Source organism: Notothenia rossii, assembly GCF_949606895.1.
Source record: "Notothenia rossii genome assembly, chromosome: 6".
NCBI lineage: Eukaryota > Metazoa > Chordata > Actinopteri > Perciformes > Nototheniidae > Notothenia > Notothenia rossii.
Genome location: NC_136909.1, coordinates 4,799,507 through 4,818,010, shown reverse-complemented (window position 1 = coordinate 4,818,010; position 18,504 = coordinate 4,799,507). Strand labels below are relative to the sequence as shown.

The 18,504-nt window shown below is 42.0% G+C and overlaps 1 protein-coding gene across 1 annotated transcript in view; it reads right to left on the bottom strand.

Moving 5' to 3' along the window:
• The window catches only part of gcn1 (GCN1 activator of EIF2AK4), a 59,769-nt gene that overhangs the window by 9,714 nt on the left and 31,551 nt on the right, over positions 1–18,504 (bottom strand). Inside the window, 23 exon segments of the mRNA XM_079687074.1 lie at positions 359–473; positions 845–1,038; positions 1,826–1,906; positions 1,908–2,044; positions 2,047–2,056; positions 3,195–3,308; positions 5,035–5,304; positions 6,850–6,993; positions 7,587–7,679; positions 8,079–8,240; positions 9,259–9,423; positions 10,513–10,728; positions 11,027–11,059; positions 11,061–11,135; positions 11,137–11,146; positions 12,911–13,053; positions 13,891–14,087; positions 14,821–14,959; positions 16,036–16,104; positions 16,237–16,457; positions 17,060–17,239; positions 17,562–17,676; positions 18,114–18,235. Coding sequence (XP_079543200.1) covers positions 359–473; positions 845–1,038; positions 1,826–1,906; positions 1,908–2,044; positions 2,047–2,056; positions 3,195–3,308; positions 5,035–5,304; positions 6,850–6,993; positions 7,587–7,679; positions 8,079–8,240; positions 9,259–9,423; positions 10,513–10,728; positions 11,027–11,059; positions 11,061–11,135; positions 11,137–11,146; positions 12,911–13,053; positions 13,891–14,087; positions 14,821–14,959; positions 16,036–16,104; positions 16,237–16,457; positions 17,060–17,239; positions 17,562–17,676; positions 18,114–18,235 — 3,005 coding nt within the window.

Sequence of the window (18,504 nt, the reverse complement as noted above, 5' to 3'; positions counted from 1 at the left end):
TCGCTAACGTTAGCTTAGCATGTTTCTTTGATTATTTACAATCCAGGTGACCCATGAGTAAAAATACATCATTCTATGTTAAAAATGTGGCTTAAAACTAGATAAAAAGTCAATTTATGACAACTTCTGGCTGCTGATGCAAACTCAAAGGCGTTATGATGCCATTAAAGGAGACAAGAGGCAACATTAGCTTCTTTAAAGTTACTAATCTCTCCTGAAAACGGCACAACTTTAGAAAATGACTGGACCTTTGTTATGTATTTTTGCAGAGATCTAAGAGCAGGAATGTGAGATATTCAGCAGCTATTCCGTGACCTGAATTCACACAAACACTCCCCCTCTGCTCCTACCGTCATACCTCATCGTGTCCCAGCATGCCGAGCAGCGTGGTGGTGATGCTTTTGCGGATCTCTGGGTCCACCTTCGAGCCGGCGCCCTGGATCACAAACCTCAACGCTTGCAGCATCGTCTCCCTGGGCGAGCACAACACAAGCATGAGAACAAACAATAACTAAGTAACAAACATGCACCATAACACCAAACACTTTTAAGATCATGACTTCCTTCTCTACGATCAGAAGAAGGGCCTGGGTGAGCAGACGGAGCAGAGTGTATACATATAAGGGATAATATATTGTATTTGTTCAGACGTAAACATATAAAACAAACATTTACCTTAACATACGTCTCTGTTAAACTCATGCAAGACTAAAAATACAATTTAAAAGCGTAAAAGGAAATCAGAGTATAAGACTATGTTTTAAATGATGATATGATAATTTGACACGACGTCACCTTTCAGACTTGATCTGACCCTTAAAGTGTGATCGTATGGTTTCCTCACCTGACTCCTGCGTCCTCTGCGTTGCGGATGGCCGCCAGCTGCTCGGTGAACAGAGGGTCTACTTTAGTGTGGATGGATACGAGCTGGCCCAGCGCCTCGGCGGCTCGCAGCCTGACGGCCCGGCTGGAGTCCTGCAGAGCCTTCAGGAAGGTGGTCTGCAGCTGGGGGAGGAAGGGCTTCAGGGCGATGCCCACCTGAGGGAGGAAACACACATTAAAAGGACTTGTTAAGATTAGATGGACCTTTAAGGGGAGAGTGAACAGCCCTCTCTTGGATATCAGCATGTGAAGGACACTGTTCAGGAACTACTTGATGCTCTGTATGCAGGGCTCAACGCTAACTTTTAAAAGTGGTTGCCAGGCCGGCAACCAGGCATCAGCTTTTGGTTGACAAAACTGAAAATATGGTTGCCATTTTTAGTCTCCTTATATTTTTAATAATTAAGATACTATCCAGTTATACATCAACTTAATAAAAAAAGTAAGAATTCTGAGAAAAAGTCAAGATTTTGAGATTTTGAGAAAAAAGTCAGAATTTTTAGAAAAAGTCAGAATTTTGAGATTTTTAGAAAAAGTCAGAATTCTGAGAAAAAAGTAAGAATTTTTGAGAAAAGGTCAGAATTTTGAGATTGAGAAAAATTCAGGATTTTGAGATTTTGAGAAAAAGTAAGAATTCTGAGGAAAATTCTGAATTTTGAGATTTTAAGGAAAAAGAAAGAATTTTAGAAAAAATTCTGGGTTTTGAGAAAAAAAATCAGATTTTTGAGAAAAAAAATCAGATTTTCGAGAATAAATTCAGATTTTTGAGAAAAAAATGAGATTTTTGAGAGAAAAAATCAGATTTTTGAGAAAAAAATCAGATTTTTGAGGGGGAAAAAAAAAAATCAAATTTTTTGACATTGAGAAAAAAATGCAGTATTTTGTACATGACAGGATGTATGATGACCTACAAAGGAACAGTTCTCGTTAAAGATGGAGGTACCTTAGCCAGCAGCAGGGTGAGGGTCTCCAGCAGAGCCGTCTTCACCGTGGAGGCGAACCTGTCTCCCAGGATCCTGATGAGGAGGTCCCGTGATGTTGATCACTGACGGCTTCAGAGCCTCGGGGGACGTCAGCTTGATGATGCCTCCTAGAGCTTTAGCCGCCTCCTCTTTCTGCTCCGGGGTCCCTGTGAGGATCCCCTCTCTGAGGACAGGCAGATGCAGGTCACCCCCTGACGAGCAAACACAGGAGTTCATGAGTATGGAGGGAAACACATTATCGTTAGGGGTTGACGTTGCTATGGACAGTTCTGCACTAATGTACATTTTTCAAAGGCTTTGGAAGTGCCTGTTCTTTTGTAGATATTGATTGTTGTGCTTTTATTTATGTCTTAAATCAATGTTTATTCATATAGCCCAATATCACACATGTTACATTTGTCTCAGTGGACTTCACAGTGTGTGCAGAATATCAGTATGACAATACGACACCGTCTGTCCTTAGAACCCTCTGTCCTTAGACCCTCTGTCCTTAGACCCTCACATCGTACAAGGAAACACTTCCAGAGAAACCCCACAGTTTAAAGGGGAACATGGGAGAAACCTCAGGGAGAGCAACAGAGGAGGGATCCCTCTCCCAGGACGGACAGACGTGCAATAGATGCCGTGTGTAAATCAAATGTGTGCATATGTTTAAATGTGTCTGTCAATAAAGTTGACTTTGACTTAATCTGTCCAGTGATGCCGTTAGGTCGATATGTGAATGCTGATTGGACTGCACTGATACATCTATTTCTCAGGTCTTCTCGATGCCTCAAAGCTCTTTACTGACTACGAGTCATTCACCCATTCACACCTCACTCATGCAGAGCAGCAACACTTGCTCTAGGGAGGCTAACACACACAGTCACACACACCGAACCAACAACCTTCTGCTTCAAAGAAAACCACTCCCTCACAGCCACACACAGCCACACACAGCCACACACACACACACACACAGACACACACACACAACACACACCCTTCTGGTTCAAAGAAAACACTCACAGCCACAGGTCGATGTATTTTTATTGGAAACCCCACTTTTAATCTCTCTCTCTCTCTCTCTCTCTCTCTCTCTCTCTCTCTCTCTCTCTCTCTCTCTCTCTCTCTCTCTCTCTCTCTCTCTCTCTCTCTCTCTTCCTCTCTCTCTCTCTCTCTCTCTCTCCCTCCCTCTCCCTCCCTCTCCCTCTCTCTCCCTCTCTCTCCCTCTCTCTCCCTCTCTCTCCCTCTCCCCCTCTCTCTCTCTCTCCTTCTCTCGCTCTCCCCCTCCCTCCCTCTCTCTCTCTCTCTCTCTCTCTCCCCTCTCCCTCCTCCCCCCTCGCTCACCTTCTTGGGCAGGCAGAAGCCAGGCAGGTGTGGTCCCTTCACGTCCGCAGCCACTGATTTGATGTCTCGATGCAGATCGTCGATCATCGCCAGCTGGCTGCTCGCGTCCAGTTTCTGAACGGGAAAAACAAAACACACACATTCAGCTCGTTTTGACATAAAGACATAATGAGAGCTGATCTGTGTGAACCGTGGCGTGTGAGTGAGACGGAGCGCTGAGAATAACATAAAGATTTAAGTCTCCTGCAATTAAATCACTTTTTTATAAAGTTTGCACTTGATGTTGTTTCTTTGCTTTGATGCTTCGACTGAAGTTTGTCGAAAACAGCCTTAAATATAAATAAATACGACGACATAAACTTTAAGATAAAACATCCTCGGACCAAACCCTGACCTTAGTGAAGTGATGTCATCAGATTACATTAGTAGGTTAGTAGTAATCAAACTTCTTTCATTAATTTATTTGTGAGTATGTGTGGCGAGTGGGAGAGATAAAGGCTTTTCAATACCAAACAAAAACATGTGAAATGTTATCTTACATTTTGATTTTGGGAATTAGTAATATATAAACCATATGAATAATTGTGTAGTTGCTCGAGTCAATTCAAGATCCTCCTTTTTAATGTTATTTAATATTGATTTGTTTCACCTCCAACTGTAGACTTAGAATACTTTAAACACAATGAATAGACATGTAATAAAACCTGAACAAGATCAAAATGGGACAAAAGGTGACACTAACTTTAATTTAAATGCACTTTGCGTCATAAATAACATTTCCCTGCACGCTCTGGTATACACTTGTGTGATATCTTTGCAAAAACATGAAGTTATTTTGTAAATAAACTCAAAAACACGAAGTTATTATAGAAATAAACTCAAAAACACAAAGTTATTGTGTAAATAAACTCAAAAACACAAAATTATTATAGAAATAAACTCAAAAACACGAAGTTATTATAGAAATAAACTCAAAAACACAAAGTTATTGTGTAAATAAACTCAAAAACACAAAGTTATTGTAGAAATAAACCTAAAAAACAAAAAGTTATTGTATAAATAAACTCAAAAACACGAAATTATTATAGAAATAAACTCAAAAACACGAAGTTATTATAGAAATAAACTCAAAAACACAAAGTTATTGTGTAAATAAACTCAAAAACACAAAGTTATTATAGAAATAAACTCAAAAACACAAAGTTATTATAGAAATAAACTCAAAAATACGAAGTTATTGTGTAAATAAACTCAAAAACACAAAGTTATTGTGTAAATAAACTCAAAAACAGAAAGTTATTGTGTAAATAAACTCAAAAACACAAAGTTATTGTGTAAATAAACTCAAAAACAGAAAGTTATTGTGTAAATAAACTAAAAAACACGAAGTTATTATAGAAATAAACTCAAAAACACAAAGTTATTATAGAAATAAACTAAAAAACACGAAGTTATTGTGTAAATAAACTCAAAAACACGAAGTTATTATAGAAATAAACTCAAAAACACAAAGTTATTGTGTAAATAAACTAAAAAACACGAAGTTATTGTGTAAATAAACTCAAAAACACAAAGTTATTGTGTAAATAAACTAAAAAACACAAAGTTATTGTGTAAATAAACTAAAAAACACGAAATGATTGTGTAAATAAACTAAAAAACACGAAGTTATTGTGTAAATAAACTCAAAAACACAAAGTTATTGTGTAAATAAACTAAAAAACACGAAGTTATTGTGTAAATAAACTAAAAAACACGAAGTTATTGTGTAAATAAACTCAAAAACACAAAGTTATTGTGTAAATAAACTATGAAAGAAATTTTCAGCCCGTGCTCTCACCTTGGTGATGGAGTTGATGGTGTCCCAGCTCTGCAGCAGCACGTCGGGGTTGGAGTCGTTGAGCAGGCGGATGAGGCCTGACAGGAGGTTCCGGGTGTGAGCGCTGTAGTCCAGGCGCGTGCGGGCGAAGTAAGCGTTCAGCACGGTGACGGCCGCCAGCCTGATGCCGGCGTCCGGGCCGCGCGTCGCCTCCAGAAGATCATCGATTATTATCCGCTGCCCGAGGTCGTCCTCCACCGAGAGGATGACCGTCTGACAGTTGCACAGCTCCTGGAGAGAGGGACACACAAAGGAGGTTAGTAAAGGATACAAGGAACAAACAATAACACATTTATTTGCATTTAAAATGTAAACACTCAGACAATACTTAAAAAAATATGTACACAAGTTCTGGCAGAGTGTTGCCTCAGAGCTAACGGTGTCAGTGACAGCGACCGCATCAACTCTGCTACTGAATGACATGTCCTCCCTTCAGATTCCTAAATATCAAAAACACATAGTTCTTGCTGGTCTAACGGCCGCTAAGAAAATGATTGCGGTGCGCTGGAAGCCTCCACGCGATTGATCCATTAAGCCAGGGGGGTCAAACTCAAATACACAGTGGGCCAAAATAAAAAAATGGGTACTAGTGGAGGGCCGGACTGGTTCAATGTTTATTGCAGAACTTATTGAAATGAACTTATTGCACATATTAAACCTGGAACTAACAAAGATTAAATGATTGCCTATAAAAACAACATTAAACATTAAATAATCAGTTCATTCATTTCTTATGGCTCTATCTGCAGCTTCTCCAGAGTCATTTCTTAGGATTACATTTCTCCACAGGCCAACAACAGCTTCAAGAAAACTATTTCCCTCAAAGACAAACCAAACATGTCCTGTTGTCATGAGAGAGAAAGTGCAGAAGGAAACATCCATTAAACTCAGTGTGCTGCTCTGTGATGCTCGCTCAGATACTTGGCATCTCATCTTGGGGGCAAGGTCATCAATGTTTGGGCTCAGGCGAATATTCGTTACAGTCTCCATCATCGAACATTATTTTAAAAATTCGATTTTATTTATATATATTTTTATTATTATTTATGTTTTTTTTTTTTTTTCTGGCTTAGTTTCAACCAAAATATAGACTAATGCTAATAATAGTAATAGTATTAATAACTGTAAATGGCCATTGGTCACACCACCAGTTTGTTTTACTGTAAACTTGGAGGAAGCCAGCAGATTATTATTCGCCAGGGCTGTCCGATTTTGATCATGGTCAGTTTCTGGCATCTCTACAATATACCAGCGGGGCAGATCTAATAATAATTAGAAATTATCCTGCGGGCCGAAATTAAATCCACCAAGGACCTGATTTGGCCCCCGGGCCTCGAGTTTGACACATGTGCATTAAGCGATGGGGTTTAACTTCTCTCGATGTTTTCCATTTGGAACTCTCAACAGCCCGTATCAATGGACTAACAGGATGATGTGAGTGTGTGGCTATCAGCGGCCGAGACATTGAAACATCGGCTCTGATTCCTCCTTCTCTCCCTTTTTCGTGTACATGTGGAATTGGACGCTACTTGTTGGCACTTGATCCGGCCCACGGGGGTCCTGGGAGGGTGGGGGTTTTATTTTGTAAGGGAACTTTTTGAAAAGAAAGAAGTATACCTTATTAAAAATGTTCAATTCAACTTCAACTTTTGTTCAACCCTGAAATTAAAAATACTGAAATCGAATTTAATCCCAGATCAAATGCACTTTAAAAGATTCTTGAACATATCGTTTTTCTGTGATTATAATGTTAAGTTAAAAAATGGCGGTTGTTACCTGAGCCTCCTCGTCTGTGCCCAGCTTCCCTTTGAGAGAGGAGAGCAGCGCGGGCAGGATGACCCCGAGGTGTCGCGTCAGAGCGTCTCCTGCTACTGCAGAGAGGAAGGCCAGGACTCTGGTGTTCACTGGAGACGACGTCAGCTGGAGAAACACAAACATCACTCAGTCAGATTCAATACAGGAGACAACCGGAAACTATCAGACAATATTTACATTTTAAAGTTTCTTATTTCCTAGAAGGTAATAACAGTTTGCCTGTGACAGTGACATCGTGTTAAGGATGTTTAGAACTTACTTATTGTTCCCTGATTATTTCTAATTCCATTCATTCTATTGACTAGATAGGGGGGAAAAAAACTTATTTTCGACTCATTTAAAATGCAATTATTTACATTTTTTTAATTGCATATTAACTTATTTTACAAGCGCTGTCCGTAATAGAGAACAAATATCACTATTTACACCTTTTATATCTTGGACCAGGGTCACAAAATGTAATAGCTTAGCCTTAGACTGAAGCAAATGCCAAATTCAATTTAAGAATTGAATTTAAAGATAGTTGTTTAAAAATCGTAAATGGTGTTTCCTTGTCTGACATATTTGTCTTTGTTGACGGAGCTGAGGAAACATTTCATAATTGATCCGTATGATGACATCATATTTAAATCAGAGATATACATTATGTTGCGTATCTGAGCAGTATCCACTTGATACAAACATATGAAAATAAGTACCTTTGGCACCAGGTAGGGCAGCACAGAGCGACTCTTCACCGCCATCACCTGCTTCAGTCCGTCCAGAGCAAACTCTGCCATCTCCTCGTCATCCTGGGAGAAAAAAACACATCATTAAGTTAATTTAAAGAAGTGCTAAAACAGTGGTTCCCAACCTGTTTTGTCTCGTGAACCCCTTGAGCTCATCTGGGAAAATTCGCCTACAGTTTCTTAGTGTATTAAACGCTTTGTAATCGTGTTTAACCCAACTGCTCCGAAATGAAAACCACTTGTAGAACTCACATTCAACACAAACGCATTTAAACTTGAGTCATCAGAAAAATAAGTATTGGAGTAAAGTACTGATACCAGAAACATGTACTTAAGTTTAGTAACTCCACTACTTCCCACCTCTGATGACCCCCTGCGATCCCCTCAAGTACCCCGAGGGGTACACACATGAGGTTTATTTAAATAGGTACTAAGAGATGTGTGTGTTCTCCGTCTCCTCACCAGCTGTCGCAGCAGCGTGGGCAGGATGTCGTCCAGCGCCTGGTGACCGATGGTGGCGTGGAGCTGCTCGAAGGTTTTAGCTGCAGCTTCTCTGACTTCCAGCAGAGGATCACAGAGGGCCTTCCTCACCGTGGGGACCAGGGACTCAGAGAACACCAGCACCTGCAGGGAACACGAACACACACACGTTCATAATTATAATAAATTGGTTTTATATATTATTTTTTTACTTTATTTTCATTTTTCTTAAACAACACATCCAGTGTCAAAGAAAAAAAAACTGGTGTCAATTTTGTCTTTAGATTGAACTACTATGGAATATAGTATAAGGGTGAGTTTTGAAAATGGAAACATCAGATCAATATGACCTTTTTTCACGTTTAACCGTGTACTTCTGTTCGAGATGCTCAACATGTTCAGACTCCCGGCCTCAACTAGGTTACTAGCCGCTTTCACACTAACTACATTGCCATACTTAGTGCCGGCACTTAGTACCCCAGGGCACTAAGTACAGATCGCGCTCACACCGGAATAAGTCCCTGAGGGAAGATTACGCAAATGAGCCGCTGACGTCACTTCTTCTTCTTCTTCTGCTCTGGGTTTACTGGCAGGCCGCAAACCACTTCACGGCGTATACTGCCACCCGAAGTCCAGGGAGTTGGGGACTGACACCTCCTAATCTCCACCATGTTTTTTTTTGTGTTGCCATAACACAAAACACGTTGGTGCGCGGGGCTAATGCTAATGCTAATAATGCTGATGCCAGCAAATACAATGGCGGCTTCACAAAACTTTTACGGGACGTGGTTTGCAATTCGCCCAGCCATTAGACATTTTTTTTCTCCCCAGGATAGTACCACCTCTCTAGCAGGGACTGGGGCTAAAAGTTCCCGGCACTAAGTTCTCTTTTTGGTGTGAACGCGACATAAGGGGTACTAACGGAACTAAACGGGAAAAGTACTTCGGTGTGAACGCGCCTAATATAACTTTTGAGATAGATATAACTCAAGACTGCTGATGTCATCATTTACAAAACCAAAACGTAAAACATTTTTACGTAAATGCTCAACTTGATATCCAAATACTTTGACGGTTAATTTGAGGGAAAACGTATTAACTGTATTTTTTAAGTACGGTTTTAACATATGTATTAATCTTGTTTAAATGCTGTGTGACTCACCGCGTCCTTGCTGGTGGACTTCATGATCTCGCTCAGCCCGATGCAGACGCCCTGCCTCTCGTCGCTCTTCTCGGAGCGCAGGCCCTTCTCCAGGATGGGAATTATCTCCGGGAGGATCTTCTCTCCCAGTTTCCTCACCAGATCGCCCAGCGTACGGGCAGCAATCTGAACAACAACAACAACAACAACAACAACAATAAAACCACACATTTTAGCTGTTTGTTTCTCAAATCTAGATTCCAGACTGAGAGAACATTCACTTTTCTAAAGAGACATTTTGAATTATCAGAGGTGGGAGAAGATTTACACTTTAGCAAAAGTACTCAGATCTTGTACTTGAGTTAAAGTAGAAGTACTCAGATCTTGTACTTGAGTTAAAGTAGAAGTACTCAGATCTGGTACTTGAGTAAAAGTAGAAGTACTCAGATATTGTACTTGAGTGAAAGTAGAAGTACTCAGATATTGTACTTGAGTGAAAGTAGAAGTACTCAGATATTGTACTTGAGTGAAAGTAGAAGTACTCAGATCTTGTACTTGAGTAAGAGTAGAAGTACTCAGATATTGTACTTGAGTTAAAGTAGAAGTACTCAGATCTTGTACTTGAGTAAAAGTAGAAGTACTCAGATATTGTACTTGAGTAAAAGCAGAAGTACTCAGATCTTGTACTTGAGTTAAAGTAGAAGTACTCAGATCATGTACTTGAGTAAAAGTAGAAGTACTCAGATCTTGTACTTTAGTAAAAGTAGAAGTACTCAGATCTTGTACTTGAGTTAAAGTAGAAGTACTCAGATCTTATACTTGAGTAAAAGTAGAAGTACTCAGATCTTATACTTGAGTAAAAGTAAAAGTACCAGAGTGTAGGAATACTCTGTTACAGTAAAAGTCCTGCATTCAAAATGTTCCTCAAGTAAAAGTAGAAAAGTATTCTCATCAAAATATAGTGAAAGTACCAAAGTAAAAATGTTCAGATTGGTCCATTTCAGAATAATTAAGGTATTAAATAAACATAGTTGGGTAAAAGTACAAAGTAGCATAACATGGAAATAATCAAGTAAAGTAAATTGTACCTAAGCAAAGTACTTGAGTAAATGACTTAGTTACTTTACACCCTGAGCGTTATCAGATAGTGACAAGAGAGAGACTTAGACGAACAGGTTTCCGCTTACTGAACCATCTCCTAAAAGGAGATTTGCCGGTTACCAACATGTCGTTTTTAGCATATCGTGCAGCACTGATTTAAAAAAGATGTGGCACCGTTCTCTTGTCGGCCCAGGTGGAGGCGAGGAAGCCCAGCAGCAGAGAGAAGAGGGTGGGCAGGATCTCTCTGAGGGTGCGGGGGGTGTTGGACACCACGATCTTCCACACATGGAGGGAGGCCTGGCGGACCACCAGCTGGGTGTCAGAGCGCCCCATGTAGAGTCCGGAGAGCACGCGGTTACGCCTCTCTCCTCCCAGAGCACCGATGATCGCCTGGGGGGGGGGGAACAGGTCAAAGGTCAGGAGTTATTACAGTTATATGTGTGGTTTAGGATCAAAAACAACCACATAAACCTAAAAGCGCCAAAGAACAACAAATGTTTACCAATAACTTATCCGGTCTTTAAATCCCTTTTCCACTTTTCCACTAACTAATCTCTCAGGCTCTGTTTAACGAAACCCTTGACGACCAATGGGCACGTAGAAACACACCGAGAACAGTTTGACTTCCTGCTATGAACGTCATAGATCTGAGGGGTTTCGCTTCTATACTAGATCGTTGTTTTCCTACCTTGTTGGACGCAGCTGTTCCGAAGTTGTCGTCACTCGCTGGCGGTCTCTGTCGTCATCTTTCCCGTCACTCCGGAGATGTGGAACAGCAGATCTCCCAGCAGCTGCACTGGAGCTGAACCTGCACAACAACAACAACAATACACAGAGTCAACGCCTGAGAGAGCATTTATTCAAACTCAAACTGATTTATTGGAAAGACCCTAATGGCGGACAGTACGGCCAAAGCAAAGGACGAATTACGACATTTTATTTTATTAATATTAATTCATTCCTTTGAAAACAGTTTGTTGACACGAACATTCAACTTAAACATCCTCTCGCTCCTGCCCCGTTCCCTGAACTTCATATCAGTGTGTAGTGTCTCTACTTTAAAGAGTCCTCTCCTGCTGATGTTCAGGTGTATATCAGTATGTAGTGTCTCTACTTTAAAGAGTCCTCTCCTGCTGATGTTCAGGTGTATATCAGTATGTAGTGTCTCTACTTTAAAGAGTCCTCTCCTGCTGATGTTCAGGTGTATATCAGTATGTAGTGTCTCTACTTTAAAGAGTCCTCTCCTGCTGATGTTCAGGTGTATATCAGTATGTAGTGTCTCTACTTTAAAGAGTCCTCTCCTGCTGATGTTCAGGTGTATATCAGTATGTAGTGTCTCTACTTTAAAGAGTCCTCTCCTGCTGATGTTCAGGTGTATATCAGTGTGTAGTGTCTCTACTTTAAAGAGTCCTCTCCTGCTGATGTTCAGGTGTATATCAGTATGTAGTGTCTCTACTTTAAAGAGTCCTCTCCTGCTGATGTTCAGGTGTATATCAGTATGTAGTGTCTCTACTTTAAAGAGTCCTCTCCTGCTGATGTTCAGGTGTATATCAGTATGTAGTGTCTCTACTTTAAAGAGTCCTCTCCTGCTGATGTTCAGGTGTATGTCAGTATGTAGTGTCTCTACTTTAAAGAGTCCTCTCCTGCTGATGTTCAGGTGTATATCAGTGTGTAGTGTCTCTACTTTAAAGAGTCCTCTCCTGCTGATGTTCAGGTGTATATCAGTATGTAGTGTCTCTACTTTAAAGAGTCCTCTCCTGCTGATGTTCAGGTATATCAGTATGTAGTGTCTCTACTTTAAAGAGTCCTCTCCTGCTGATGTTCAGGTGTATATCAGTATGTAGTGTCTCTACTTTAAGAGTCCTCTCCTGCTGATGTTCAGGTGTATATCAGTATGTAGTGTCTCTACTTTAAAGAGTCCTCTCCTGCTGATGTTCAGGTGTATATCAGTATGTAGTGTCTCTACTCTTAAAGAGTCCTCTCCTGCTGATGTTCAGGTGTATATCAGTATGTAGTGTCTCTACTTTAAAGAGTCCTCTCCTGCTGATGTTCAGGTGTATATCAGTATGTAGTGTCTCTACTTTAAAGAGTCCTCTCCTGCTGATGTTGAGGTGTATATCAGTATGTAGTGTCTCTACTTTAAAGAGTCCTCTCCTGCTGATGTTCAGGTGTATATCAGTATGTAGTGTCTCTACTTTAAAGAGTCCTCTCCTGCTGATGTTCAGGTGTATATCAGTATGTAGTGTCTCTACTTTAAAGAGTCCTCTCCTGCTGATGTTCAGGTGTATATCAGTATGTAGTGTCTCTACATGTCTCCATGCTTTAATGTTCAAAAAGCTCTTTATTCTTCTCATACTGCCTGTGCTGCAACACCTCTTTTCACCCTCTGTCTGAAACCAGAGCCCAGTCTGCTCTGATTGGTTTGCTGGCCGGCTCTGTTGTGATTGGTCAACGGCTTAGAGATGTCCCGCACCTTAGCCTACAATGTGTTGGAGCGCTAGCCAACAGAAGCGCGAGTGTTCCATAGTGATGTCACAACGTTCAGGAAGTAAACAAAGCAGTGTTCTCTGACCTGATTCTCCACAGGTCGGCGAACAGGCCCTGCTCCAGCTCTGGCAGCAGCAGAGCGATGGCGGTCTCAGCGTACATAGTGATGATTCGCTGACCGGCTCTCAGCGCCGTGTCTCTCACATACTCGTTCTCATCGGCCAGAGCCTGGAGGAAAACACAGAGAGAGTAAGTAAGTAAGAGCAAGACAGACTCAAAGGTCCCCTATTGTACTGTTTCTCATCAATATATTATAGGGTCTCAGATATATACAGAGCCTGTCTCTGATTGGTTGAAACACCAAGATCATTGCAGCATTACCCATAATCCCCTCTGTTTCAGCCCTGTTTCCACAGTGCTGATTCTCTGTCTGTTACTTTAGATGAAAATAAGGAGCCCCTCCCCACGCCCCTCTGAGAGACATTTGGTTACAAAGAACTCATGGAGCTCTAGGAGGAGATTCAGGTGATAAGGGGGGGGGGGGTTACCTTGGTTGCTGATTGGCTAATGGTTACGCAGACAACACATCGTTATGACATCAGAAAGTGGCCAAAATCTGATCAGCTCATTTTCAGACAGGTTTTATAGAAATGGATCAAAAAGAGAGAGAATCTTTGTTCCTGAAACTTTCAGAGTCTCTTTCCACAGAGGGGACACATGTTGATGTAGAAGAGACATGGAGAAGAGGGGACACATGTTGATGTAGAAGAGACATGGAGAAGAGGGGACACATGTTGATGTAGAAGAGACATGGAGAAGAGGGGACACATGTTGATGTAGAAGAGACATGAAGAAGAGGGGACACATGTTGATGTAGAAGAGACATGAAGAAGAGGGGACACATGTTGATGTAGAAGAGACATGAAGAAGAGGGGACACATGTTGATGTAGAAGAGAAGAAGAGGGGACACATGTCTCGTTGTATTCTGTACAATAACAATAAAAGCTTTTGATTTGAGTCATAGGATTATAAATGTCAAACTACTCAAAGAGGAAGTCCCGTACTTTGAGGATGCAGGGGATGATGGGCCCGACGTAGGGCGTGAATCTTTCTCCGAAGGTGAGCGGCAGGTAGATGAACATCATGATGTATCCGTCTCTCACGTGGGAGGCGATGTCCTCTTTACTGGCTGTGGCCACAACATCCGGCATCAGCTTGTCCAACTTCTCCACGCCGAGGCCGGCCATCACCTCCGCCAGACCTGAACACACGAAGAAACAATCAATTTACTTACGATATTAAAGGGGAGGGTTTGGATGTTTGAAACGAGTGTTGTATGAGGTGCTTCTCCTTAATCAAACATAGAAGAGTGCAGCACAAAAGCTAAGCGATGTAGCTGTATACTGTATTTTAGCCACCTGTGTGTCTGCTATATTTAAAGTATTTATCTTTGTGTAATACAAACAATACAGTCCGTATTTACAAGGGGGATTTAAGGCTCTGTTTAAAGCCACCAGAATACAACATCTGTAATTTAACCTTGCAGAACACAAGGGATGCTGAGCTTAATATGCATGTTTTTTGGGGAATATTGTGTGTCTTTGTGACTCCAAAGAAACCATCTAAAACCCCCAAATTATAAAAATAGGTAAATAAACTAATAGATGGAGGCAGCAACTCTCCTGTGTTCAGGGAGTAAGGAAAAGGGACTCTGGTAGCTTTGGTGAGAGCATATTTACAAGCTTCAGCTCGAGGTAAAGCAGGAAACTGATTTTAAATAAAGAGTACACTTATATACCCAGAATGACTTGCAAGTAGGCTAATATAAATGTTTGTAGCCACCGTCCACATCAGTACACGGCTTACCTTCTTCAGAGTACAAACAACCGAGAAAAACCCTTACTATGGGTAAGTAGCTCATAACCACACTTTAAAACATCCTAACGTTTGATTATAAGAGCAAATCAGAGACAACACAGGGAGGAAGCACCGACCTTGTGCGGCTCCGGATCGATCCACAGAGCTCTGCTCCGAGGCGAGGGTCTCCATGAGCCACGGTAGCAGGTCGTCGAAGCACGACTCGCCCATTCCCTTCACCATTGCTCCCAGAGCTTTAGCTGAGACTGTACGCACCTGCAGAGAAGAGGGAGAGTTACAGCTTCACACACACAGAGCATAGGAAACTGTAGAGTGGAGCAGCAAAGTGGTATTTCTAAGCTAAAGGAGGCTAATGTTGGGCTATAAAGGAACTACAGCACGGTCACATGACTTCACGTCACCACCGCTAAGCTAAAGGTGGCTAATGTTGGGCTATAAAGGAACTACAGCACGGTCACATGACTTCACGTCACCACCGCTAAGCTAAAGGTGGCTAATGTTGGGCTATAAAGGAACTACAGCACGGTCACATGACTTCACGTCAACACCGCTAAGCTAAAGGTGGCTAATGTTGGGCTATAAAGGAACTACAGCACGGTCACATGACTTCACGTCACCACCGCTAAGCTAAAGGTGGCTAATGTTGGGCTCTAAAGGAACTACAGCACGGTCACATGACTTCACGTCACCACCGCTAAGCTAAAGGAGGCTAATGTTGGGCTCTAAAGGAACTACAGCACGGTCACATGACTTCACGTCACCACCGCTAAGCTAAAGGTGGCTAATGTTGGGCTATAAAGGAACTACAGCACGGTCACATGACTTCACGTCACCACCGCTAAGCTAAAGGTGGCTAATGTTGGGCTATAAAGGAACTACAGCACGGTCACATGACTTCACGTCACCACCGCTAAGCTAAAGGTGGCTAATGTTGGGCTATAAAGGAACTACAGCACGGTCACATGACTTCACGTCACCACCGCTAAGCTAAAGGTGGCTAATGTTGGGCTCTAAAGGAACTACAGCACGGTCACATGACTTCACGTCACCACCGCTAAGCTAAAGGAGGCTAATGTTGGGCTATAAAGGAACTACAGCACGGTCACATGACTTCACTTCACCACCGCTAAGCTAAAGGCGGCTAATGTTGGGCTATAAAGTAACTACAGCACGGTCACATGACTTCACGTCTCCACCGCTAAGCTAAATGCTGCTAATGCTGGCGCGATGACGTTTAGTTGTCTCATTTAGACACTTGTTATTAACCGCCATTTTTAAAATTCACCAGTGGGTGTAGCACTCTATATTTATGTTTATATCAGTAAACCTACCTCAGGCACTGGATCCAACAGAGAGGCCTTCAGTCCAGGAATAACACTCGGCAGGTAAGGGGACAGATCCTTTAAACAAACAGCAACAGTCAGTATTATATCTGATGAAACTCTTTACTGTAATGCAGCCTTTATGACGGGATAAAAACAGCACTTTCTGGATTCCTTGTTCAGAGTACTGCTGCCAGTCGTGCTGTTTACCTTCTGGTCCGTGAGGGAGTACATGTTTCCGATGATCTGCGCCGCCATCTTGCGGGTGTCGGTGGATCGGTCCTGGAAGGCTCTCTGCACGATGGGCATGATGAGGGCGAGGGACGGAGCGTCGATGAAGTGAACGAACTTAGTGTCGAGAAGCGTCTGGAGACAAGTCTGAGTCCTGCGGGACGGCTCTGTGAGGGCGTCCAATAGGATGGGGGTGATCGCTGACAGGGGAACAGATTAAAGTGGTATTAAATACTGGTTTGCTCATACATGGAGAGCATTTCAATGGAAAGTCGTTCCGAAATATTTCCGAACATCAGAGATAATGTCAAAAATGGGCCAAACACATAGTAAGTTATGTTGGAGGAACTGTGGGAAGTCATACTCATATATTTTGGTTAAGCCCTAAATTACATATATTTTGGAAAGAGATATTTGATGCTCTTACGGAAGTGGTCCAGCAGAATATCGCTCTAGATCTGATGGTAGCTCTACTGGGAGTTTTACCTTAGTCCAGTATTTCAGGGAATCTAATCCAGGAATTTTGGGGCCACTTACCCAGAATTGTTGGGGTTATTTAACAAGTATTTTTTTTTTTTTTAGGGCCACTTACTCAGGATTTGAAGTTTGCTTACACCATATTTCAAGGTTAATCATCCAGTATTTTGGGGCCACTTTCCCAACATTTTAGGGTTATTTAAATCAGGGTTTTTGGCATTTTTTACCCAGGATTTAGGAGTAATTTAGCCAGGATTACAAGGAAATTGAGGTTATTTACACCGGGTTTCACGGTTAACCACCCAGTATCTTTGGAACCACTTACCCAGGATTTCGGGGTTGCGGATGACGGAGCCAATGAGGCGCAGCGCCTGCTGTCCGGCCTTCTGCACCTTCACGTGGGAGTCGGTCAGCACCTCGGTCAGTTTGGGCACGATGTTGGGCAGACAGGAGGAAAGCTGCTTGGGGGCGCAGAACGCCATCGCACCGAGCAACTCCACCGAGCCTGAGGAAGAACAGGAAGAAGCTATTATCAACAACAACAACAACAACATACCCAGTAATCTACAGACATATGCTATCAGAATAGACCGAGTGAGAATGCCTTTATTCGTTCCACAGTTTACATGTACTGAATAGTTCTGAAGAGCTAGCAGCCAGGTATATATCACACAGTTATTAACGGCTGTGAAATCTAATGTCTCCTACTCTGTCAATGCATTCTCACACACACACACACACACACACACACACACACACACACACACACCACCACCACCACCACCACCCCCCCCCCCCCCCCCCCTCAGGATTCCTGTGTGTCTCACCTGCTTTGGTTCTCCAGGACTCTTCCTCCAGAGCCACCAGCAGAGAGGGGAGGACCAGCTTCACCCCGTGGGCACTCAGGTTCCTCATCACTGCTTTAGCACAGTCATCTGCAGCCTGGAGGAGGAAGAGGAGGAGGAGGAAGAAACTTTAGAAATGTCTGGACACAACGTATATGATAGAATGCATCGAAGTTTCCTAAATGAGTTCCTGTTTAATACATCTCATGTTTCAGTAAGCTCTGTTTTAATATGGATTTACATTGAAGACACTACAAGTGAACAGGGTTGAAAATTAAACTAATAGATATAACTATGAAAATTCCACAGTTCATTACTGACATTAAGTCAATATTCTTTTGTATTACAAGTTGTATTAAACATTATGCCTTCATATGCAAATGAGGCCTTGTCTGATGCAATATGGGCTTATTTGCATGCATTTCCAGAAGATCAAATCTGGTTCAGAATTCGTGTTTTATCGTATTAATCTAAAAGAAATGGAACTAACAGATATTGAATGAGGCTCTGGATATATCTTTTATTTTTCCTTACCTCTCTGACGTATTGGTTCCCGTCTCCAAAGCAGAGCAGCAGGTGAGGCAGCACGTGGACGACGTACGGCTCGAACAGCTTCCCCAACATGTTGCACAGCATCTCAAAGGCAAACAGAGAGCCTGTGGAGACACACAGCGAGTCAGGGAGGAGACTATCATCATTACAACACATGTCAGAAATGAGTGAAAGATGTCACTTCAAGTCTCTCAAAGCATAAATATTCACTTTCACATGATATAAAAAACGGAAAGAAACGACCTAAATAAACCCCTCAGAGTAAATGCCTGCTTTTTCAGATCTTGAACTTAGTGCATTGTAGGGCTGTCCCGAATACCATTTTTTGGGCTCCGGATATTCTGTAGTAATCAGCAGCGAACCACTTCAACAC